Source organism: Dermacentor variabilis, chromosome 9, assembly GCF_050947875.1.
Source record: "Dermacentor variabilis isolate Ectoservices chromosome 9, ASM5094787v1, whole genome shotgun sequence".
Lineage (NCBI taxonomy): Eukaryota > Metazoa > Arthropoda > Arachnida > Ixodida > Ixodidae > Dermacentor > Dermacentor variabilis.
This window is the reverse complement of record NC_134576.1, coordinates 153,578,797-153,604,496: the sequence shown is the minus strand read 5'-3', so window position 1 is coordinate 153,604,496 and position 25,700 is coordinate 153,578,797. Positions and strand designations below refer to the sequence as shown.

Sequence of the window (25,700 nt, the reverse complement as noted above, 5' to 3'; positions counted from 1 at the left end):
AACAACCATCGCTCTTTCAACGCATCTACGGCCACACGCAAGCATAGAACTCATCGACGTCGGCCCAGAGCAATAACATTAGGAAATGATCTTCCCAACGAAATCATTTCAGTAACTGATCACGCATCGTTTCGCAACCAAGCGTATCAACTTTATACATCTTAAGTAGTGTAACTATGTTTTGTTGTGACTACGTGGAAGTGTACTGTCACCATTCTTTTTAGCGTACCAGTTGTGGCAGTGCGCTTATTGCCTGCCCATTAAACATGGTGTCTCCACCCCATGTGTATCTTACATTCTGGTGTTATCGCGCCTTTGCAAACCATAACCTTTTTGTAACTATATTGTACTTGTGTCATGTTAACCTTTTCTTTATTTGTACTATGTAACCACATTGTATTGTTTGATATTGCGTTGTTTCTGTTAAACTGATGTTTGATTAAATCGCCCCCCTTACTCAATGTTCCTGATGGAACCTGTCAGGAAACCTGAATAAATAAATAAACAAAAGAAACAAAATAAAATACAGGTGCATTAAAATGTAATCGCCTTCAAATCCACCATTTAAACAACTGCCCTAATGCAATAATAGAATTTATAAATTTTCTTTAATCTTCTCAAGCTCACTTTATTAGTGGCTAAGTATGTTCACCTCGCCTAGGAACTCCTCTGCAAAAATGCCAGATTTGCCGCACTTCATCATCATCATCATCATCAGCAGCAGCAGCAGCAGCCTGGTTATGCCCACTGCAGGGCAAAGGCCTCTCCCATACTTCTCCAACAACCCCGGTCATGTACAAATTGTGGCCATGCCATGCCTGCAAACTTCTTAATCTCATCCGCCCACCTAACTTTCTGCCGTCCCCTGCTACGCTTCCCTTCCCTTGGGATCCAGTCCGTAACCCTTAATGACCATCAGTTATCTTCCCTCCTCATTACATGTCCTGCCTATGCCCATTTCTTTTTCTTGATTTCAACTAAGATGTCATTAACTCGCGTTTGTTCCCTCACCCAATCTGCTCTTTTCTTATCCCTTAATGTTACACCCATCATTCTTCTTTCCATAGCTCGTTGCGTCGTCCTCAATTTAAGTAGAACCCTTTTTGTAAGCCTCCAGGTTTCTGCCCCGTACGTGAGTACTAGTAAGACAGAGCTGCTATACACTTTTCTCTTGAGGGATAATGGCAACCTGCTGTTCATGATCTGAGAATGCCTGCCAAACGCACCCCAGCCCATTCTTATTCTTTTGATTATTTCAGTCTCATGATCTGGATCCGCAGTCACTACCTGCCCGAAGTAGATGTATTCCCTTACCACTTCCAGTGCCTCGCTACCTATCGTAAACTACTGTTCTCTTCCGAGACTGTTAAACATTACTTTAGTTTTCTGCAGATTAATTTTTAGACTCGTCCTTCTCCTTTGCCTCTTCAGGTCAGTGAGTATGCCTTGCAATTGGTCCCCTGAGTTACTAAGCAAGGCAATCTCATCAGCGAATCTCAAGTTCCTAAGGTATTCTCCATTACCTCTTATCCCCAATTCTTCCCAATCCAGGTCTCTGAAGACCTCCTGTAAACACGCTGTGAATAGCATTGGAGAGATTGTATCTCCCTGCCTGACACCTTTCTTTATTGGGATTTTGTCGATTTCATTATGGAGGACTATGGTGGCTGTGGAGCCCCTATAGATATCTTTCAGTATTTTTACATACGGCTCGTCTACACCCTGATTGCGTAATGCCTCCGTGACTGCTGAGGTTTCGATTGAATCAAACGCTTTCTCATAATCAATGAAAGCTATATATACGGCTTGGTTATAATCCAGACATTTCTCTATCACCTGATTGATAGTGTGAATATGGTCTATTGTTGAGTAGCCTTTACGGAATCCTGCCTGGTCCTTTGGTTGACGGAAGCCTAAGGTGTTCCCGGTTCTATTTGCCATTACCTTGGTAAATACTTTGTACGCAACGGACTGTAAGCTGATCGATCTATAATTTTTCAACTCTTTGGCGTCTCCTTTATTACGGATTAGGATTATGTTAGCGTTTTTCCAAGATTCCGGTACGCTCGAAGTCACGAGGCATTGCGTATACAGGGTGGCCAGTTTCTCTAGAACAATATGCCCATCGTCTTTCAACAAATCTGCTGTTACCTGATCTTCCCCAGCTGCTTTCCCCCTTTGCATAGCTCCCAAAGCTTTCTTTACTTCTTCCGGCGTTACTTGTGGGATTTCGAATTCCTCTAGACTATTCTCTCTTCCATTATCGTCGTGGGTGCCACTGGTACCGTATAAATCTCTATAGAACTCCTCAGCCACTTGAACTATCTCATCCGTATTAGTAGTGATATTGCCGGCTTTGTCTCTTAACGCATACATATGATACTTGCCAATTCCTAGTTTCTTCTTCCCTGCTTTTAAGCTTCCTCCGTTCCTGAGAGCATGTTCAATTCTATCCATATTTTACTGCCTTATGTCAGCTGTCTTACGCTTGTTGATTAACTTCGAAAGGCCTGCAAGTTCTATTCTAGCTGTAGGGTTAGAGGCTTTCATACATTGGCGTTTCTTGATCAGATCTTTAGTCTCCTGCGATAGCTTACTGATATCCTGTTTAACAGAGTTACCACTGACTTCAAATGCACACTCCTTAATGATGCCCATAAGATTGTCATTCATTGTTTCGACACTAAGGTCCCCTTCCCGAGTTAAAGCCAAATGCCTGTTCTGCAGCTTGATCCGGAATTCCTCTATTCTCCCTCTTACTGCTAACTCATCAATCGGCGTCTTATGTACCAATTTCTTCCATTCTCTCAAGTCTAGGCTAATCCGAGTTCTTGCCATCCTATGGTCACTGCAGCGCACCTTGCCGAGCGCGTCCACATCTTGTATGATGCCAGGGTTAGCGCAGAGTATAAGGTCCATTTCATTTCTAGTCTCACCATTCTGGCTCCTCCACGTCCACTTTCGGCTATACCGCTTGCGAAAGAAGGTGTTCATTATCCGCAAATGATTTCGTTCTGCAAAGTCTACTAATAACTCTCCCCTGCTATTCCTAGTGCCTATGCCATATTCCCCCACCGACTTGTCTCCAGCCTGCTTCTTGCCTACCTTGGCATTGAAGTAGCCCATCAGTATTGTGCATTTTGTTTTGACTTTACCCATCGCTGATTCCACGTCTTCAAAAAGCTTTCGACTTGCTGGTCATCATGACTGGATGCAGGCGCGTAGACTTGTACTACCTTCAATTTGTACCTCTTATTTAGTTTCACAACCAGATCTGCCGCCCTCTCATTAATGCTATAGAATTCCTATATGTTACCAGCTATATCCTTATTAATCAGGAATTCGACTTTTAGTTCTCGTCTCTCCGCTAAGCCCCGGTAGCATAGGACATGCCCGCTTTTTAGCACTGTACATGCTTCATTTGTCCTCTTAACCTCATTGAGCCATATATATCCCATTTAGTGCCCGCTAATTCCTCCAATAGCACTGCTAGACTCACCACACTTGATAATGTTCTAGCATTAAACGTTGCCAGGTTCAGATTACAATGGTGGCCTTTTTGGAGCCAGGGATTCTTAGCACCCTCTGCTGCGTCGCAGGTCTGACCGCCGCCATGGTCAGTTGCTTTGCAGCTGCTGGGGACTGAGGGCCGGGGTTTGATTGTTGTGTTCATATAGGAGGTTGTGGCCAAGTACTGCACCAGGGTGGCCAATACTGCTCGGTTGAGGGAGTGTGTTACCGGTTCTGGTCACTGGGATCAGGCCACACTCCAGGCCTGTTTATGCAATTTCATCAACACGCGGATTTTTTTTTTAATCCGGTAGAAAATTGCTGGCACCGGGATTCGAACCACGGTCCTCTTGCACGCGAGGCGGATGCTCTACCTCTACGCCACCGCTGCACGCTCTACGCCAACACTGCACGCTCTACGCCACCGCCGCACCTATAGCCTTAGGAAAAATCTGTAATGTCTAAAAAAACACCTTGTATATTATGTGGTTTTACGAGCCAAAACCACAACATGGTTATGAGGCATGCCATAATGATGTACTGATTAATTTTGACCACCTAGGCTTTTTAAAGCACATTCACTGCACATTACATGGCCATTTTTTCGTCATCGTCATCATCATCATCATCATGATTACGCCCACTGCAGGGCAATGGCCTCTCCCATACTTCTCCAACTACCCCGGTCATGTGCTAATTGCATTTTACCTCCATGAAAATGCGGCTGCGACGGCTGGGATTTGATCACGCGCCCTTGGGCACAGCAGTGCACCACCATAGCCACTACTCTACAATGGTGGGCGAGCTGAAGCTTCCTCTTAAAAGGTTTTTTTCTTTGTATTTTATTGCAACACACAGGCAAGCAATCGTATAGTCATTTACTATACTGTAAAGTATTATACTGTATACTGAGAAGGACTACTGTGACAGATTCTAGCGTTCCACAAAAATCCATCGCATCTTATATATACTTAGGTGTTCATATATCATGGAATCTAAATTGGACAGTGGATAGAAAACATTAACAATGGTAACCGTATGCTAGGATACTTATGTCGCAACTTTTCAACTGTTCCTTCTTCAGTTAAACTAACTCTTTACAAAACATTAATACGACCAAAGTTTGAATACGCTGCTTCTGTCTGGGATCCTATACATGTAAAATTAATCACTGCCCTGGAACTTGTTCAGAATAACTCAACTTGTTTCATTCTCTCCAACTACAATTACACTGCTAGCATAACAGCCATGAAAGCCAGCTTTTCCCTTCTGTCTCTAGCCATGCATAGAAAACTTGGCCACTTGAATTTATTTCATAACATCTGTTATCATACCGTTCATGACAAATTTATTCTATCACCGCAATATATGTTCCATCGCATTGATCATTGCCATAAGGTAGGTATTCCATTTCGTAAAATGAAAACATTTTCCTAATCTTTTCTTTCACGCACAGCAATTGAGTGGAACCACCTTCCTGCTGATATCGCATCAATCATTGATAACCAACGTTCTCGCGAGGCACTAAGCACCATTGTTTAAGTACATGCTTGTTTGTTATTATAACTCACTAAGTTGTTCTCTTTACTATTGTATCCTTTCCCCCACTCCCCTCTGCAATGCCATTAGCCTTGTGGGTAAATAAATAAATAAATAAATAAATAAATAAATAAATAAATAAATAAATAAATAAATAAATAAATATCCTGTCAGAATGCACCGATGAAAAAAACATTGCATATGACCAAAAAGGCTTGAATTTCCCATTTCGTAAACGCTCCCTGTGCAGCAACACAGCCGGAGTGTTACAACTACTGGCGTGCACCACGGCAGCGGTGGTGTAGCGCAACTTGTGGCAAGATCGGTCTATTCAGAAACTGCACAAATGCTCATTAGCGTGTTTACTTGATTCTAATGTGTCCTCGATTGTAATGCGCACCTGTTTGCGATGACCTAGAAAAATAGAAGTCCTTTACAGTGCCACACACCTCATTCTTTCATACAGAAATACAAACTTCATTTGGAAAAGCAAAGATTTACTCCCACTGCACTAAAGTTGGGATAAATGAAAAAAGTCACAGTTTCGTCCGAAAAGCGAAGCATCGATTACTATAGCAGATTAGTAGACAGTAGTAGCACAAGCAGTAGTAGTAGCGCAAGTAGAAGCACAAGCAAACAAACACGTCTCACTTAATGACCGCAGAAACTCTATCAAAATGCTGGAGCGAGGAAGTGCAGTAGCAGGAGTGAAGGAATTCACCTTTGTGCGGCCTCTTGCTTCAACATGAACTAAGCGACGAGAACGCAGCGCAGTGCACCTAGATGCGCATTCTTGTCTCCGTTGCAGATCACTTTCAAGATAGGGGCTGCGCGGCCGCGCTGTACATAGCAGCCACTGGTGTAGAACACCTCCCGTTTGCACCAGTCCCGCACGCAAGTTTCGGGAACTCTGAATGCCCGTGATGCGGCCCGATTTCCATACGTTTTTGCACACGTGATTGCTTTCCTTTTAATTGCGGCATCGTGATGAACTCGCCATGTCTTTGCAGTCGGTACTTCGATGCTGATAGAGTAAATGCAGAAAACTGGAATACGGACGGTGCACTGATCTAAGCCAAAGGAAGCACTGCCTAAGCACCCCTACTGCAGCACATGGAGAAAGCTATGGCAGCTAGGCTTGAAGCACGTACATGGCGGCCATTTTGCAAAGCCGATAGCAATATGGTAATGCAGATTTAGGGTCGTACTCTATTCTAATGCGCACACAATTTTTGGACACATTTTATCAGGAAAAAAGTGTGCGTTAGATTCGAGTAAATACAGTTACTGTTTCCCTAATGTGGCCATTAGAAATGGTTGGTCTGCTAACAATGGTTTCGTACGCCACTTGAGACCTTTAACGCTGCTCACGGACACACTGCACCACCTCACATATACCAGTAGACTCGCAAAGTTCCCTTATGTTTTACATCAAGGAAATGCTTTGCTGCGTGGCTTGCCCAACCAACTTAAGGGCCAAAATTTTTGGAGCCCAAATAGTTTTCAGGGAAAGTTTAATTTCTTTGCAGATGGTGGTTATTAAACAGTGAAACATTTTGTATATTCCAGAAATTCTTTAGCCTTTTTTTCTTTTTAGATACAAGCTTATCGTTACAAGTGTTGTTCAACTTTATTTTACAATCTTGTGTTTGTCAATTTATATTTTTTATGACAAATCTCATTAACGAAGGTTTTTGCCTTAAAAGCGGATGTATTCTGCTTCGTTTTCATGTATTACATAAAACTACAAGTGCAATAGTGTTCTTTTTTTCTCACTAGAGTTGAGGATTGGGCGAGTTGGTATTGCATTCTAGAACTGGTACAGCGCAACTTACAAAAAAAGAAACAAGCCGAGCCGGCCGGCTCGGCTTGTCTTTTCCTTTGTATGTTACGCTGTACCAGTTCTAGAGTGCTTTTTTTTTACACGAAGGAAAGTTCAGTGTAACCTATAAAGAATGGCAATTTTATCTACTGTAGGAAAAGAGTTGAAGTAATCAAGTGTGAAAATTGGTGAAGAACCATAGTGGTGATTACCGTATTTACTTTATTCTAACACACACCCAATTTTCAAGGGCTTATTATGAGAAAATAAAATTGCATCTGAATGTAACATGCTGCCAATGCCCCCAAAGTTCGCAATCAGAAACAAAGGCTTTTGTGATGAAAGTGGCGTGTTGTAGTCACCATTTGCTCTTCACTGGCCATGGATAACAAGCACACAGGGGCAGTATTCTCAAGCAGTCACGTTTACAGATAATATTTAGAGCTCTAGTTCTAGAGCTCGGCACAGTGCAAGTAATGCTGGGACCAATTACACTGACACACAAAATCTTTTGAAAGTGATAGTACAGGCAATGTGCAAGCAATTTTTGGGTCCATTTTCTTTGAAAAAAGGAACACAATAGATTTGGATAAATAGGGAATTACAGAATTTTCCATTTGTCATTATGCAAATCATACCTAGTGAAAATTATTTTGTCTCACTTGGTTTTAATTACTTCAGATGAGTGGTTAAAACATTGCCACAACAAAGCAAAGTCTAAACAATGTTCGCTAGAAAAACACTGATCTCTTTTGCTATTAGGCTGACATGAAGTGGACAAAAAAAGTTCATGAACACTGAAGCATCTGGGGACTATGCACTAACCTGAATGTGTAAGTATTGTGCTATTTCAATGAATTACGATACCTGAGGAAGATGCATACTGCCGCCAGGCATCGATGCAAGCCCTTGGAGAAACACGCTTGGAGTTGTGTAACCACCACCTGAAATGCACAAGGAGCGTTGTGGCAATTAGGGACACATTCATGTTTCCTCTTTGCCTCCTGTTCACAACTTGAAATGAGAGGCCACTACAGCAGTTTGTGGATGTCCTGCTTATGGGGCCACATAAGCCGCATAAGTACCACATAAGCCAAAATATAAGCCAAGATATTTTCTTGAAGAAATCAGGCTAAAGTCACCCCTCGTCTTATATGGCAGTCTTTACCAGAATGAAAGTTGTCCTCTGGCAAGCTAGGGTGCACATGTTGGGAAATACATAACCAAAGCTATTTCAATATACAAATGTGAACTTTGAATACTTTGTTTAGCGCAAAAAGACAGACAAGAAAGACGACAGGACAAGGCGCCTTGTCCTGTCGTCTTTCTTGTGTCTGTCTTTTTGCGCTAAACAAAGTATTCATGGATTCGCACCAACTAGCCCGCCAACGCATTGTGCTGAAATGTGATCTTGTTGCCTTGTTTTCTTGTGTGCGCTCTTCCGACTGACCTCATGTGGGATTTGTTCGTTTTCTCTCTGGTGAGTGACGAGTAGTGACACAGACAGTTCTCAGCGACGTTCAAAATAAAGGTGGTAGACTTTGCTAAAGCAAACAGCGGCATGGCCACTCAGCGCCATTTTGACGTTTCTGAAAAGGATGTGCGATATTGGCAGGAAAAGAAAACTGTTGGCATCAAACCCATGTAACACATTTCTTGGATCTTGTGCAGTGCATACATCCACAGCTTGAGGGCGCACTTGTGAACTCTGTGAGGGAGCTTCATGCGCACCCGCTACCGGAGACCTGCAATTAATTCACCACGAATCTGCAGCGCTGTTGTGAAAATTAATGTGTTCTGGCAATTTTTTTTTTTCTCTTTTTCACTTCAAGGTAAGGGGTCACAACCTATATTCCTACTCTACCTATATGCTGGTCTTTAAGGTAGTCTACCAAGCTGTCCTATTGACCTTGCCCATTCTTAACAAGGCTCCAGTTCTTGGCAATGGCTCGTATGAACACAGTGGTTATGCTGATGAAGGGAAGAGCGAACTGCTTTCAACATAGCAGGGGGTTCACACATCACCCAACACCAACTGGTATTTGTGCCATCAGGCTTAAAGTTCCAGCAGTATTTTCAAATGTTCATCAAAAGTTGGCTAGGCTCATTTACTCATTGCAAATTGTGTGCAAATTGAGCGCTAACAGTCAACTCATTTACATAGTGCAACATGTGCTGCATGTTCCGAAAGCAAGTAAATCATGCTACTTTTGCGTTGAACTAACTTGTGCACATTACCAGAGGCACTTTTTAAATGCATAAGCACTTCCATGCCTACCCAACGCGGAAACGTGTCCATCTGCCTGCCCGTGCATCACATAAGACTAATTGCTACAAAGAAATTAATGTAAAACCAAAATAAAATCAAAAGGAGAAACGTTGCCAGTGGTAATTTTCAACCCTACGACACCACGCTCAGAAGCCAAGTGTCTTACCGACTGGGCTAAATACCCATGCATGCTGATGGTGAATGTATTTAAACCATATAAATGTGAGAACCATCTTGATATAGCGTGCAACCGGACGGCACAACAGAAAGGAAGACAAACACAGGCGCAAACTAACAATTGATTTTATTGAAGCCAGACCCCCAGGCATATAAATTTGCAAGCTGTGCAGACGCACCGTTACAAGAAAAAATGGAATTCGTCCAACAGGAAGTGATTAAACCAGGCGTGAAAAGAATTTCATTTCTGCAATGTACAGTGCAGTCAATGTTTCGCTTCCACACTCTTGACCTGCTTTTCTGATAAAAAAATGCCTCTAACGTTTCACAAGCGCTTTTAAGCTTTCTCTTGCCTAGGATTTTCATGTTAAGGAAACATGGTTCACAAGTGGGACAGCTACTACAATGGTCAGCAAGATGTGTATTCTCCTTATTAGCTAGATTGCAGAGCAAGTGCCGAAGGTGCCTTTAGGCCTAACCAGCTTTGAAGCGAAGCTGCAGCATATGATGCTTCAAAAACAACTGCTGACAATTGCAAAGTGCACTGTTATGATGCCGATGATGAAAACATTTTTTATTGACAAATAAGAGAAAATTGTGTAGGCGCCCCGAGTCCGGGCTCCTATGACGCCTTTGGCGATGGCCTGTGCCCGTCGGATCAGTGCGCAGCAAACCTTGGAGGTGCCAATTTGAAGGACGCCTTCCCATCGCTCTGTAGGAAGATATGCTATTTGTGGTGTCCAGCCTGCGGAGCATGTGGTGTGGTCTCGTTGTTTCACATGCAATGCAACGCTGGCCTGATGCAGGGTCCGAGTTGAACTTGCCTTGTACCATGGTTCTCATTTGTGCTACAGATAGGACAGTGCCTGTCCCTTGTGAAAGATAAAATTAAGACATCAGTTTATACTACCGGCCAAGGTTTTGTGTGTCCCAGGCTTCCCTAAAAACCCTGTATGACAGCCGCCACAGAGACATTTGTTACTCCCCAGGTGCCCTTGTGCTACTATAGCCTCTGTTCTGCCGTATTGGTCTCTCCGAAAAGCTATTGTCCCGCTATAACAGTTCTTACAGGGTGCTACGCCTAGTCACCGACGTCACATACGAAATCAAACCAGTTGTCGAGCCAGCGGCGTCTGCACCACCACCCTCTATCGTGCACATTATGAGACTTAAGTCGTACATGTTTGGGTCGGCACTCGCCCGGGGGGGATAAAGCCACGAGACAGTGAATGGGCTACTACTGCCAGGCAGACAAAGACAACGGCAACAAAGTAGCCAGAGACAAGCGAGAGCCTTGCATTTGTCTACCCTGTTACGGTTACAGCTGCTTGTGGCTGCTGTAACCTTGTACATAGTAATAATTTGTAAATAGACGTTATTTCTGTAACAATATGAAGCAGCAGGGAAAGGCCAAATATAGGGAGTAATAAAGCTGGATGCTTAACTTCGGACGAGCTCATGAAAATCTTACACTGCCAAAAGTGCGAGATTGGGTGCCAATGGGTGCCAATGGGTGACAATGGGACAGTGCTCACAACGTCTGATGGCACTAGCCCACCACAGTGCGTCGGGCTACAATCTTTCAATATCAGGGTGCTCCCATACCACACAAAAGTAATGGTTTGTGACACATGCCACCACACAGGACATTGTAAGGAACAACCCCCTAATGCCAACAGGCCATGATGCAACACATGCAGACACAAGCAGCATGAAGACAACATGTCATGGATGAACGCAATGCCAAAGTGCAGAAATTGCAGAAAACCGCATTTAAATACTGACCGCAAATGCCCGAAATGAATTAAAGTAACTGAGACACTGCTAATAGGTGCCGCTCAATAGTACGCAATGCCGAATGGGCTGCTACGTTTGCAACCATGAATGCCAGCAAAATTATTGATACATGCATACTGCGTGTTTCTTGTGGACAATGCACGCAGGTGCCCCGACGAAGACGACGAACGCTCCCTGGCTCTCGAGCTGCTGGCTGAACTGGCCAGCGCTGCAGTTATCCTTAGCAAATATACTTTGTAAATAGCCTCCAGTTCTTAATCCTTCGTTCGCGTAACATTATGGTGGAGGATACCATTCCCCATCCTCGCCACAGAGATCCGCAACGGCTGCACCGTCCTGCTTGTCGCCATGGCTCCGTGTCGACACCTCGTCTCCTACTCCTGCGACCCCAACAACAATGTATGTTACGGTTACCCATCTCGGTGATCCTAGCATATTTGGCCAAGATAATGTTGATGTTGAGGACTGGCTCAGCCTGTATGAGCGTGTTGGTTGAAACAACTGCTGGGACCGTACCATTACGCTAGCCAATGTCCTATTTTACTTGAACGGAACTCCTCGTGTCTGGTTCCGGACACATGAGGACGAGATCTCTACCTGGGATGCTTTCGAGGAGAAGCTCAGCAACCTCTTTGGAAATCCCACCGGTCGGCAGCTGGCTGCTAGAAAAGAGCTTGCTACCCGAGTTCAGTTTTCTACTAAATTGTATGTCTTGTACATACAAGACGTGCTCGCTCTTTGCCAGAACATCGACGAGAAGATAGCCGAGGTTGACAAAGTTAACCATGTACTCAAAGGGATTGCGGATGACGCATTCAACTTGTTGGTCTTCAACAATGTGCCCACCATCGATGTCACTGTTAAGGAATGCCGCCGCTTTGAGCTCGCCAAAAGCTGCCGCATTATTCCACAGTTCTCCCGGCTCCCTAACATGGCTGCGACGTCATCTTGCGTCGACCTTACCGCTTCACCACCCTTAAATGAGCACGTCACACGTATTGTTTGCTGCGAGTTCGAGGCTACAGGTCCTGCGCGTTCCATCCAAGCCCACTTGATCCCACCATTGACCAACCAGCCCCAGCGATCTCTCTCATTCAGGCACTTGCGCGGCAAGAATTTTCAAACCTAGATTTCCCCGCTGCTTGCTCTGTTTCCCGACCTGATGCCCGACCAGTGCCAACATCTACGCCTCATAGCGATCTGTATTCCCCTCCCAGATGCCGCAACCATACCTAGTGGAGAACTCCGGATGACAAGCCCATTTGCTTCCATTGCCTCCGCATTGGCCACGTCGCTCGCCACTGCCGCACCTCCTGGACGTCGGTGTATTCGAGCTCCTTTTCCCCGTCTCCTCGCCCTTATGCCGGCCCGCGCCATTACTCGCCTCGCCGCATGCCTCCTACCTCTGACGTATCCGTTGATGACAGTCTTGCTTGCTCGCTGTCACCTCAGTGCCGTCGATCCCCATTGCTCCAGCCACGCCGATACTTGTCGCCGACCAATTATGGACCCTCCCGGACGAAAAACTAGACCATGCAGCTCCTGGAGGTAGTGCTGCATTATCTTCGTCGTGTCAAAATCCTCCACTGACGCTCCCAACGAACCAGAACTTACTTGATTTTCACGTCGACAATGTCCCTTTGACGGCGTTAATAGATACTGGAGCCCAGGAGTCCATAATGAGTTGTAAACTCCGTCGTCGACTGAGGAAGGTCCTCATGCCTGCTACTACTAAAGCCATATGCGTGGCCGATGGCAGCACTGTTGACGTCACCGAAATGTGTACTTCCCATATAAGTATCAATGACTGCCAATTTACTGTTCTTTTTACAGTGCTGACCAACTGTCTCTATGACCTAATCCTCGGACTCGACTTTCTTACGGTGCATTCAGCTTTGATAGACTGTTCTGCTGGTACCCTTTGCCTTGAACTTCCTCTACTCGCGCATATTTGTGCCGAACTGCCGAACAACTTTAGTATGACCGCCTTCATCCGCCTACCACCTAAAGCCTTGACTTTTGTTGATTTGGTATCATCTTTTCCTGTGCCCGATGGTGATTATGTCATTAAGCCTGTTCCTGATGTCCTTTTGATGTGCAATATCATTGTACTCCACTCCGTCATCACCATCGCCTATAACCGGACATGCCTCCCCGTCTTTGGCCTGACAAACGAAGTTCCACCAAAAGGCATATCGGTTGCAATGATCTGTGCTATCGGAAATGACCCCATCACGACATTTTCCGTAGACGTCTGCTCAGATTCTTCACCAAGTCCACGGGATGCTATTTGCCGTGATGCAACATTTCGTTCCATGATTGCTGCGGACCTATTGCCTGAACAAGCAGCAGCTCTGTGTCGCCTTTTGGCTTTCTAACAGGACATCTTCGACCTCAACAATCGCCAATTGGGCCAAACTTAAATTGTTAAGCATCAAATAAATACTGGTGATGCCAGTCCTGTTCATCGCCGGCCATATCTAGTTTCTGCTTCAGAGCGTAAGGTTACTCAAGATGAAGTGAACAAGATTCTTGCCGAAGGCATGGTTGAACCTTCGTCGAGCCCTTGGGCGTCGCCCGTGATGCTTGTTAAAAAGAAAGATGGCACATGGCGTTTCTGCGTAGATTATTGTCCTCTAAACTACATTAACAAGAAAGACGTCTACCCCTTGCCTCACATTGACGACGCCTTCGACTGTCTCCATGGTGCCAACTACTTTTCATCAATAAACCTTTGGTCTGTTTATTTGCAAATTTCTGTGGATGAAAAGGACCAAGAGAAGACCGTGTTCGTCACCCCTGATAGTCTACATGAATTCAAAGTTATGCCCTTCGGTCAATGCAACACCCCAGCAACGTTCGAACGCATGATGGATTCTTTGCTTCAAGGGTGCAAATGGTCAACATGCCTCTGCTATCTACACAACGTTCTCATATTTTCACCTACATTTGAGACATCTTGAGTGCTTATTAGCTGTTTTTCAAGTCTTTTGCGAGGCTGGGCTCCAACTAAATTCATCGAAGTGTCACTTCGGTCGTCAGCAGATTACAGTGCTGGACCACCTCTTCGATGCTTCCGGTATTCAACCAGACCCGGAGAAAATTCGTGCATTCACGTCTTTTCCTGTACGTCAGTCTGTCAAAGATGTTCGAAGTTTTGTAGGACTCTGCTCCTACTTCCGACACTTCATTAAAGACTTCGCAGCGATTGCCCGACCTCTTACTGATCTTCTGAAGAAGGACGTGCCATTTACATGGGGCCCCACTCAAACTGCCGCCTTTGCCAATTTCACCAACATTCTCACCATGCCACCTATATACTGACCCACTTTGACCAGTCCTCTCCTACACAGGTGCGTACTGATTCTAGTAGTCACAGTATTGGAGCCGTCTTAGACCAGCGCCAACAGGCTCAAGATCGTATTATCGCATACGCTAGCTGCCTACTCACAGCAGCAGAGTGCAACTATTCGATTACAGATTGTGAATGCCTGGCTCTCATCTGGGCGGTTTCCAAATTACCACGCACTCTGCTGGCTTTCCTCACTCGAGGATCCTACCGGCCGGCTTGGTCAGTGGGCTCCGCGGCTCCAACAATATTCCTATGCAGTAGTGTACAAGTCAGGCCGATTACATCAAGACGCAGACTGTTCATTATGCTATCCAGCGGACGAACCACCCGCCGACCCTGACACCGATACCGACGCTTGCGTTTTCTCCGTTTTCGAGCAACGCCATGTGCCACTTTGCGAGCCATCATTGATGGCTTGGAATCGTCTTCTGATTCATCCCTTCATATGTTTGTTCTCCGGGATGGTGTATTGTATTGCCACAATGTACGCTTCGACGGTCCTGCCCTACTCCTTGTCATTCCTAAGCACCTCCGGTTAGCTGTTCTCTAAGAACTTCACGATTTACTAACGGCAGGCCACCTTCGCGTCTCTCGCACCTACGACCGGATTCGCTGACGCTTTTTTTGGCCAGGCCTTGCCTACTCTGTCCGGAAATACTTACGGCATGTGAAAAATGCCAACGCTGAAAAACACCCTCGACGCTCCCTGCTGGGTGCCTTCAACCGCTCAACATTTCTTTGGAGCCATTCTTTCGCATTGTCTTGGACTTACTTGGCCCTTTCCCTCTATCCACGTCTGGCAACAAGTGGGTCGCTGTGGCAACAGATTATACCACACGCTACGCCATCCCCAGAAGGCTTCCAACAAGCTGCGCCACAGATGTTGCCGATTTTCTTTTACACGACCTTACTCTGCAGCATGGTGCTCCACACCAACTGCTCACAGACCGTGGTTGGACATTTCTTTCTAAAGTCATCGCCGACACCCTGCAGTCCTGCTCAACCAAGCACAAGCTATGTCTTACAATCCACAGACTAATGTCTCATGGAGCGTCTGAATCGTGCCCTAACAGACATACTTGCAAAGTATGTTTCGTCCGCCCATACTGATTGGGACCTTGCCCTACCCTATGTCTCTTGTGCAGATAATTGTTCACCTCACAACACTGCCTGTTATTACCCATTCTTTCTGTTGTTCGACCAAGAACCCACATTGCCACTGGACACATCCCTTCCATCCGCCGCAGCAGAGACCACCAGTGAGTATGCACTTGACGTCAAGCGAAGTTGCCCGCGTTCGCCTCCTGACCGCCCAAGAGAAGCAACGGTGTTTATACGATCGCCAAGACAGAGATGTCCACTTTTCGCCTGGATCTCTGGTACTCCTGTGGTCTCTGACTCGTCATGTTGGCCTGTCAGAAAAAGTCCTGTCTTGGTACACAGGCCCATATTGAGTGCTGCGTGCCGTGACTCCAGTTACGTACGAAATCACCCCTGTCAGTACCAGTGCCTCATCTTCCCCGAATTCCACTGACGTTGTGCATGTCGCATGCCTCAAACCATATTACTGTCCTGTTGTAACCGATCTTCAGATGCCCCGGGACGATGTTTCTGCCGCCGGGTTAATGATACATGCATATTGCGTGTTTCTTGTGGACAATGCACGCGGGTGCCCAGACGAAGACTACAAACGATCTCTGGCTCTTGAGCTGTGTGCTGAACTGGGCAGCGCTGCAGTTATCCTTTGCAAACATATTTGCAAATAGTCCCCAGTTCTTAATCCTTCGTTCGCGTAACAATATGTTAAAAAAATCACAAACTCAGCCTTCTGCGAGCGAGGCCAATGTTCGCCATGCATTAATGGCCTTATGACGAGCCTTTTATACGGGGCCAATATTACAACGTGCTGCTCCATCAGAGCATGGCAAGATCATATTCGACAAAGTGGGTCAGATTACAAATGCACAGCACGTAGTAACAACTACGCCGAATGATTTTCTGCTTCTGTAGTGTGTGCCCATGTGAAGTACTACGAATATCAAAACTAGAGTGCCAGGAGGCACAACCAATCCCGCAAGGAACACACTCATTGACTTCGAAGCCATGCTTGAGCAGCAGATAAGGCAACTCGAACAAGCCATTCTGCATCACGTGCAAAGATTGATTGACTGTGCCATTGAAGCAAGTGTGAAGGCCATAATGGAACACCTCATGCTGTCGGGAAGTGTCTGCCGCATCGAGTTCGTCGCTGACTGCGCCATGCCCATATTCTCCCTCTATGCTGTGCCAAAATATAGCTGGAGGAAGGGAGGCAGTGTTACGATTGGCCAGCGGGGGTAGTGACCTTCTAGCCTTTCCTCCGACACTGCGACGAATCACTTTGCTGCAGTGATTTCATGGGGGGCAGTAGCCCCCTATGAAACTTTTTCATGCTGTCATGCACCGCTGACTAAAATAACCCCCATCATCGGAAATCATTCTGGATTTCGTTTAGAATGTATTTTTCCCACTTGAAAAAAAATTTCGGTGCAATTGTTGTGAACTCTGGCTGAATATTGTGGCAGCGCCCATGCACAGGGAGTCACATAATGCAAGGAGCCCCATCTGAGCCCCAAGTTTCAAGGGCGTTTCGGTGGTGAACGGGCTTGTCACAGCATCTCGCGGAGACCGCGGAATATACGGAGTGGATGAATTTCAATTCCGAAACTTTATGGTTATAAAGCTCTTATAAACTTTTAATGTGAAAGATGCATTCACATTTCTAAAGTCGTGCTTTAGGTTTTCAATGCCGCAACTTTGTGGGTTTAATGTTGTTATAGACATTTGATACCAAAGTGCATTGACTTTCCTAAGTCGTACTTTAGAACATACAACCAGACAAGCCAAATCAACACACAATCAGACATGTTGACTAGAATGTACTGCTCTAAAGCTGACAAAGCACGCAGCGAGGTCTCATGAGACGAAGTGTTGTGGTGGTTCATTGGTGCCATCATGTCACAGAAAAGAATAACATTTTTTTCACCTGTACCAAAGAATCCATGTGAAGACACTAAAGCCAGCAAAGGTAAGTACAGTCGAACCCAGCTATATCAAACTCGTAAAAATACGCCTAACAGTTCGATATAGAGCATAATTCGATATAAGCCTGCTAAATAAGATGTCATAAAAACGCATATCATACATAAAATCGCTTTATTGATGAAACTAGCTCCGTTTAGCATAAAATAGTCCTGCATTTTCTTCTGTTTGGGCAATTTCGCTGCCTGCGACGCACGCACTTCTCTACATTGTCTAAGGAGTCAGAGCAGCTGAGGCTGCAACCTTCCGCATTCGTGCAGAAGCGCCGGACTAGTGTGAGTGGACCAATCATTTCGGAGGATGTGGGCAAAGGACCATCATTGCGTTCCTCATTGTGCCCAATTTCACTTGTGCTCGGTACGATGTCGGCATGTAGTCTTCGTTTTCGGGCTCTCCCGTGGTCGTGAAACCATCATTCGTACTCACAAACTCGTCCACCATTGATTTGTCAACAGCTTCTGGAAATTATGACAGCTCGCTCCAAACTTCGGCAACACCGGCAACGGCTTCGTCGCATTCATCGAAATTTTGTCATCACCGAGCACGTGGAAGCCGGCACGGCTATAGCAATTTTGAATGAACCACTCGTACATGGCCGTGCGTACGCGTTGGGCGCCACGGGCACCGGGTAGAAAGTTTGGCCACTTTAGCCCTAATTTCCCCTTATTCTTCAATATCGTGCTGAGAGTGCTCCTCGGAATCTTGCACGCTGCGGGGATATCCGACTTCTCACCGCGTTCGACCTGATTTATGATTTCAAGCCTCAAGACGAAAGGCGAATTCTGCTGCTTCATCACGGCAACACTGCGGGAGAAGGCCCACAAAGCGCACACACAATGAACCAGAAAAGCAGCAAGGCAACACGCACTTTCGCCGTCTTGCACGACGAGAGCACAAGAGCCTCTGATTGGCTGTCTGAGCAAGCGCTGCAGGCAGGTCAGGATCATTTTTTCCAGGGGGGTGTTAACGGCTCGTCCGAGGCAGCGTGGTCACGGTAGGGAGAATGGTTGGATGGAGCCGCGCCGCCGGGTTTCCCCGCCACCGCAAGGGAAAGCCACCTTCTGGGGGCACTTTTCCACTGCCTGACGTTCGATATATCGGGAGTCGCTGCTATTTTTGTTCGATGTAAGCGTAATTTTTGCTATATATACTCATTGTAACTATACCATGTCCAGAAATTGTTCGATATATAGAATAATTCGATGTAAACGGGTTCAATGTAGTCAGGTGCGACTGTACGTTCTTATTTCTTTACTTTGGCTTTTATTCGTGAGGACACATTGAGCCTCTTCAATTGTCTTGTTCTCGCTACCTACGGGCTGCCAGAGACAGCCAGAGCGCAAGTGTTTTTCTCGTGTTGCCCCGACCACCGCCCGGTGCACTTTGGTGCGTGTTCGTTTTCCTGTGGCCGAGCTTTGGTCGCCTTTTGTCTAGCAGACGAGAAAAAGAAACACTGGTCGCTCGCCGCCATCACTGTGGGGACTCAACCGATTGCAACGCATTCGCTTGAGCGCTACCTCCCAGAAAGTCTTGCCTCACAGGTGTAGGATATCGAGCAGTATGCGTATGTTTCTCTGTCGACCAAGCGTCTCACATTTTCTTCGATATTCCTTTGGTAGGTGCCAAATGCAGAGGCGTTCAATTGTGGCCAACATGCTTGCCTTCGCGTTTTTTTCATTTCGGTGCCCCCACCCCACAAAAAAAAAAAGGACATTGTTGCTGCGCAGTAAATTGTTGCATGGTGAAAGTTTGATTTTGTTGCTTATTTTGCGGAAAGTAATAGGCCAAGGGACACTTCAGTTGCCAGATACTCTTATGATATTATTGCGATAGCAATTATGCGGACACTCCAGGCACATTCCTGCCGTTGCTGTCTCCCTTATAAAGTCCAACGGCGATAACATCGTGACCACATGCTGCATGCTGTGTGTGCAAGTGAAAGCATGTGGGGAGGTGGGGGGGGGGAGAAGGGGGGAGTTGAGTGGCATGGGTGAGCCGACGATGGTGGCTCCGTCTTGTGTGCGCAGGGGAGAAAAGCAGGGAGGAAGCGCGCCGCCTTCTGTCGCACGCAATTGTCAGGGGGAGTGGAGGGAAGACTTAGGATTTTGTAATCAGTGAATCTGTCATTGCGCAACATGTCTATTTGCCTTGTCTGATGCATTGTATACAGTGACTTTTTCTTAGATACGTAGATTTATTGGAGACTATTGGAGACGTATTTAAATATCTTGTGGGATGTTTTGTGTATACGGGCAGTGAACTTCGTTTCCAGTCACACTCTTTTGCCCTTTGTCAGACTGTATCTTCACATTTGTATACTCCATTGTATCTTCACACATCTAATGCACACGGCAATTAAAATGAAAGTGAGCCAACCCAATCTGCGCAATAATGGTTCAGTTGATTATCTGCGAGGCATCTGTGTAGCACACAGACATCTCTCATTTACAAAAATGACATGAAGGTGTGAGGATAAATGTTCTTTAATGCTCTCATACACTGGGTTGAACATGGTTGCATGGAATAATGGATGCTCAAAAACTTGGGTAGCGTGGTGCCGCGAGCTTTTTGACAGCTGAAGGTATTTCCCAAAAAGAAATTAGTCGTCGTATGGCTGCCTTTTACGTTGAACATTGCATTTCATTGCCCACAGTGAAGCGCTGAAGCAAACGGTTCAAAAACGGACGTGAAAGTTGCAAGGACGATCCAAGACTGGGCCAAAGCCACCGTGCAATCACCTCAAACACAAATGAAAAGGTTCATGAGCTCATTAGACAAGAATGGAGGATAAGCATCGATGAACTGGTAGAGCCTGTGAACATCAGTCACGGTTCGGTTCACGCCATAATTCATGAACATGTTGGTTATTGGCTCTTGTGTGCGCAATGGGTGCCCAAGATTTTGAACCACTGCCATAAGACGGAGAGGTTCGGCGCTGCCTTGACTCATCTGATCTGGTATCACAAAGAGGGTGATGTCTTTTCTGCAGTTGTGACCCAGGACGAATCATAGTGCCACTTCTATGAGCCTTAAACACGATGGCAAAGCTTACAGTGGAAACATTCGAATTCACCACCCCCAAAGAAAGCAAAGGCCGCCATTTCCGCGAGAAGGTGTAGACTTTTTTTTTTTTTTCGATTGTAGGGGCCATTACTGATCGTATTAGCTAAACCTGGAGAGTCTATCAATTGTTTCCAGTATAGTGAAATGCTGAATCAGCTTTGTGTCACAATCAAGAACAAACGCCGTGGAGGCCTGATGAATGGGGTCATCTTGCTCCACGACAATGCCCGTCCCCACGTCGCTGATGTGGTTAACACAAAACTGGCAAAGTTCAAGTTGGAAACGCTGAAACATCCACCATACAGCCCAGATCTGTCGCTTTAAGACTTCCACATTTTAGGGCAATTGAAGAAACAGCTCAAGGGAACCCGATTCGTGTCGGACGACGACGTGAAAAAGTCAGTTAGACTTTTTGAAGTATCAAGCCAAAGAGTTTTATGAGACGGGAATCACGAGCCTCGTTAGTCAGTGGGACAAATGTCTAAATGCTCATGTAGGCTACTTTTAAATAAAATACCTCGTTTGTCATATGCTCGCATCGGCTCACTTTCATTTGCCGCACCCTCGTATATTTTGCACAACTGCTGCTTTTTATTTATTTACTCTGTTGAGACTATAATTTCTGTGCAATTACTCACAATACACGACCACTGACAGCTCCTGCGAAATACATTGGAACAAAGGACAGCGTCATTGAGATTTTGCCCTGGTCATTGCATATGTACAAAAATGTGAAGATGCTTGAATGAGAAAGTTTTGTTTAAAATATTTGTCCTCAACTTGTTCATTTCATGGCCTTTACATTTTTTCATATCAGTGGCATGCACTGCTTTGCTGGCTTTGAACTGATATAGTTCTAAAGTTGGCATGATATTTTCTTGACTTATAAGTAGGCAAAAAACACTGAAGCATTGATATCAGTTATTTTGGGCACTATTTTTAAGCCATACGAGTATATTCGTTTATGAAAAGATACATACTTGTCTTGACAGTGCATAGCATTCAATAATTCGTTTGCAGCATCTCTGGCAATGACAATGCAGTTATTCACGTATTTGATCCCTCGACAAATTCTATAAGGAGAAGCCAAGCTTAGCCAAGCTGTCTTACTTTTCCAAACTCGACGAAAATTCTGGGTTCCATCAAGTTCTGCTGGATGAGGCCACATCAAAGATCTGCACAGTCTCAACACTATCCGGTCGGTACCAGTACTTGCAGTTGCCCTTCGGAATCAGTTTCGCGCCCGAGGTTGTTTCAGAAAACCGTAAGTGAGACGTTTGAAGACCTAGTGGAAACAAAAGTATGTATTGCTGACATCTTAGTCTGGGGACGTGCTAGACAAGAGCATGATGAGCGACTGCGTACTGTCTTAGCTCGCCTGAAGTGCGAGAATGTTACAGTGAATCTCGAAAAGTGTCAGTTTGGGCTCTCAGAAATTGTTTTCCTGGGTGACGTTATTAGTAAAAGCGGCATAAGGCCATGTGACGAGTTCGTGGCGGCAGTAAGATTTTCCCCCGCCAGAAGACAGAATAGCTGTCCTGAGGTTTCTAGGCTTTTTTTTTTTTGGCAAGTGCATCCCAAACTTGTCAGCTAGCACTGCATTACTGCATTCACTGATCAAGAGTGACCATCCTTTCAAGCAAGAATGTGAGAACTTAAGGAACTTCTCACTAAAGCACCCCTCCTAGCCATTTTTGATGGATCAAGAGATACGTTGTCAACTGATGTATCATCGTACTGTCTGGGGGCATTTTTACCAGAAAAGCATAATGATGGCTGGCGCCCGGTAGCGTCATTATGCTGAGGGACGCTACTCACAAATTGAAAAGGAAGTGCTGAAAATTTAGTTCGGGTGAGAGAAACCTCACGATTTCAATGTATGGTCGTCGGGATATTGCAGAAACTGACCATAAGCCGCTCACTGCCATCTCTGCCAAGACAATTCGATACATGCCACCAAGGCTGCAACGGTTTTTCTTGCGCCTAACGGTGTATAATTACATCTTGCAGTATGTACCCGGAAAATATATTGTAATTCCGGACACCCTCTTAAGGGCATTTCCACGTAACAGGAAGGCTCAAGGCTGTGCTGCCTCAGCTGACACAGACCTTCACGCACTTACCATCCAACACAGCCTAGTCAGTGAGCAGACAGCCCATCGATTGGTCAAAGCTATGGCAGAAGATCCGGAGCTGCAAAATGTCATGTAATCTTTCAAGGCAGGCAGTCTAATAAAAAGCCCTTTTTGGCCGTTTGAAGCAGAGCTGCTGGAGATAAATGGATTGCTCTTTAAGGGCATTAAAGTGGTAATTCTATTAGCATTGAGATTGGAAATGCTGCAGCCGATTCATTAAGGTCACTTAGGTTTCAGCAAGTGCAAAGCTAGAGCATGGGCACTGGTCTTCTGGCCTGGTCAGTGATATAGAACCTTTAATCAGGTCATGTAGCATGTGCAAGACCTTCGCATATCGCCAGGCATGCGAGCCCCTTTTGCCCTGCAAAGCACCAGCACGGCTGTGGAATGGTGTGGGAGTAGACCTCTGGCAATTGAACAGGCAGCACTGCCTTGTGGCATATAACGCATTCACAAACTTCCTAGAAGTTGAGCATCTGCACCAATGCCCGGGATGTTGCTGATAAGTTGGGCAGCATGTTTAGCAAGCATGGCATTCCATTGGAGGTTGTCACTGACAATGGTCCACAATTCACTTGCTACGAATTCGGACAATTCGCAAACGTTTTTGAATTCCATCAGACAACATCCAGTCCACGATTTCCCCGATCAAATGGCCTGGCAGAGAAAGGTGTGCAAATTACTAAGCAGTTACTACAAAAGACATTGAGTGGAAAAGAATGCTTCTGGTTGTCCCTGCTAAACTACAGAGACACTCCTCTTGAAGATGGAAGGTGCCTGAGTGAGCTTCTCATGAGCTGTCGCCTGAGAAAACACGGTTACCGGACTTTGCAGCAGATAGTCCCCATAGAAGTATGGAAGCGAAACCTACCAAAGTGAAGATGTCTGCTCCCTGTCATGAAAAAAAAAGTATGTCCTACGAGTTCGCTATGACTGCGGATGGAAAATCAAGGCAGAAGTACAGCAGCAGGTAGCAGAGAGGTCATACACTGTGGTCACGGAAAACGGAACCAAGCTCCACAAGTACAGGCAGCATTTGCTGTCAACCAAGAAACATACAAATCAGTCTTTACCGATGGCTGCGGTCAAACAATGGACTGTTTCGGAAACCCAGAGAGGGAATACTACAGATTCCAGTCATTAGCAAGGCCCCACTGCTCATCGGATGGACCATCTACAGTTTCAGCAGCTCGCCTGATACTGACACATTGTGCTCAGCTATGTAATTCAGTAAAGTGGGAAGGCCAATGTCCAAACAAGTGGTCCTTGTGACATCTCCGTGATGGGTGTATGGGGTGTGTAACTGAGTTGGCCAATCATGAGTTTTGATTTCTGATGTTAAGGGAGGGAAGATGAATCATATGCAGATAGTTGGACATAGCTGCATCCGCCACTCTCAGCTGGCAACCCTGGTTGGCTGCAAGACCAGATGTGGAAGGTGCAAAAGGTCATTTGCATCTTGGGTGCATCAATGCAATGGGCATGGTTCCAGATTCACGAAGAAAAGATCACGAGCTGGGACCTTTTCAAAGAGAAGCTCCGCCCCTTTTTGGTAATTCGTTTGGTCGCCACCTCAAAGCAAAGAAGGTCCTTGTCGCATGCATATGGACGTCGACCGAGTCCTATCTGTTGTACATTCTCGACGTCTTGGCCCTTTGTAGCAAGGCTGACTGAAACATATCAGAGGATGATAAGCTTTGTCACGTCCTCAAAGGCACTGCTGATGACGCCTTCAATCTACTAGTGTCTAAGAACGTCATCAGCATCAATACAATCCTCACTGAATGCTGTCACCTCAAGCATGCTAAATGCTGCCGTGTATCCCAAAACGTCATGTGCCTTCACAGTATAACTGTTACATCATCTTGTGATGGCCTCTTCCACCAGCCCACACAATGACAACTTAACCCGCATCATTCGTTGCGAGTTCAAAACAGGATAGTCGGCGGCCACTTCATTCCCCTCGTCTTGATATTTCATCAGCGATGATCTCCTTGATACAGGCCATCGTCCACCAAGAATTCTCAAACGTCTGCCTTTACTCCATTTGTCCCATGCACTCTGAACTTCTTTATCCACCGATTTCCCACATCAGTCCTCTTACTACTCTGATGGACAATGCAACCCGTCTGAATGGCACACTACTGATGACAAGCCTATATGATTTAACTGCCAACGCATCAGGCATACCGCTCGCGACTGCCACATCCACTGGACTTCTACAACATGCTATTCTTCTGCCAACCACTCTCCTCCTAGTTCGTCCTTTTCATGAACTCCCTCTATGCTCAACCCATTGTCTGACCCTGCGAAACCTCTGACAAGACCCCACTACGCTTGTTCACCTTCTCCCTCCAGCCATCAAACTCGTTCGCCTCCTTCACGCCGTGCACCTTCTCCAATCTATTTGCAGCACCTCCGACTGGAAAACTAGACACTGAAGCTTCTGGAGGTGGAGCTGCCCTGACGACACTGGCACGAAATCCTCGCTTGACCATACCCACGAACCAGAATCTTTTGGACGTTATTGTTGGCAATGTTCCCGTGTGCATGTTGATTGACACCAGGGCACATGTGTTCATTATGAGTGCTGCTCTTCGCTACTGGCTTAAGAAAGTTGTGATACTTGCCTGAACAAAGTTGTATGAGTCACCGATGGAGGGACTGCCGCTATTGTTGGCATGCGCTCTGCCCGACTCACCATCGTCGAGAGAACCACCATCGCTCTCTTCTCCGTCATCGAGCGTTGCCCTCATAAACTCATTATTGGTCTGGATTTTCTCGCCACTCATTCTGCCCTCATTGACTGTTCAGCCAGCTCACTTTGCATTGACTTGCCTCTTCTTGCCGACCCTGTGGACCCGCCTCAAATCCGTTTAGGCTGCATGGAATTCAATAGCCTCCTGCCTAAATCTGTGACACGACTTATTTTCCACACCAACTGTACCTGATGGC

At 45.8% G+C, this 25,700-nt stretch overlaps 1 protein-coding gene across 3 annotated transcripts in view; it reads right to left on the bottom strand.

The window, feature by feature from the left end:
- The window catches only part of LOC142557849 (stromal membrane-associated protein 1), a 159,606-nt gene that overhangs the window by 56,165 nt on the left and 77,741 nt on the right, over positions 1–25,700 (bottom strand). For all 3 annotated transcript variants that reach the window (XM_075670051.1, XM_075670050.1, XM_075670052.1), the window contains exon 8: positions 7,739–7,815. In XM_075670051.1, the coding sequence (XP_075526166.1) occupies positions 7,739–7,815 (77 nt within the window). The remainder of the gene's footprint in view (positions 1–7,738; positions 7,816–25,700) is intronic.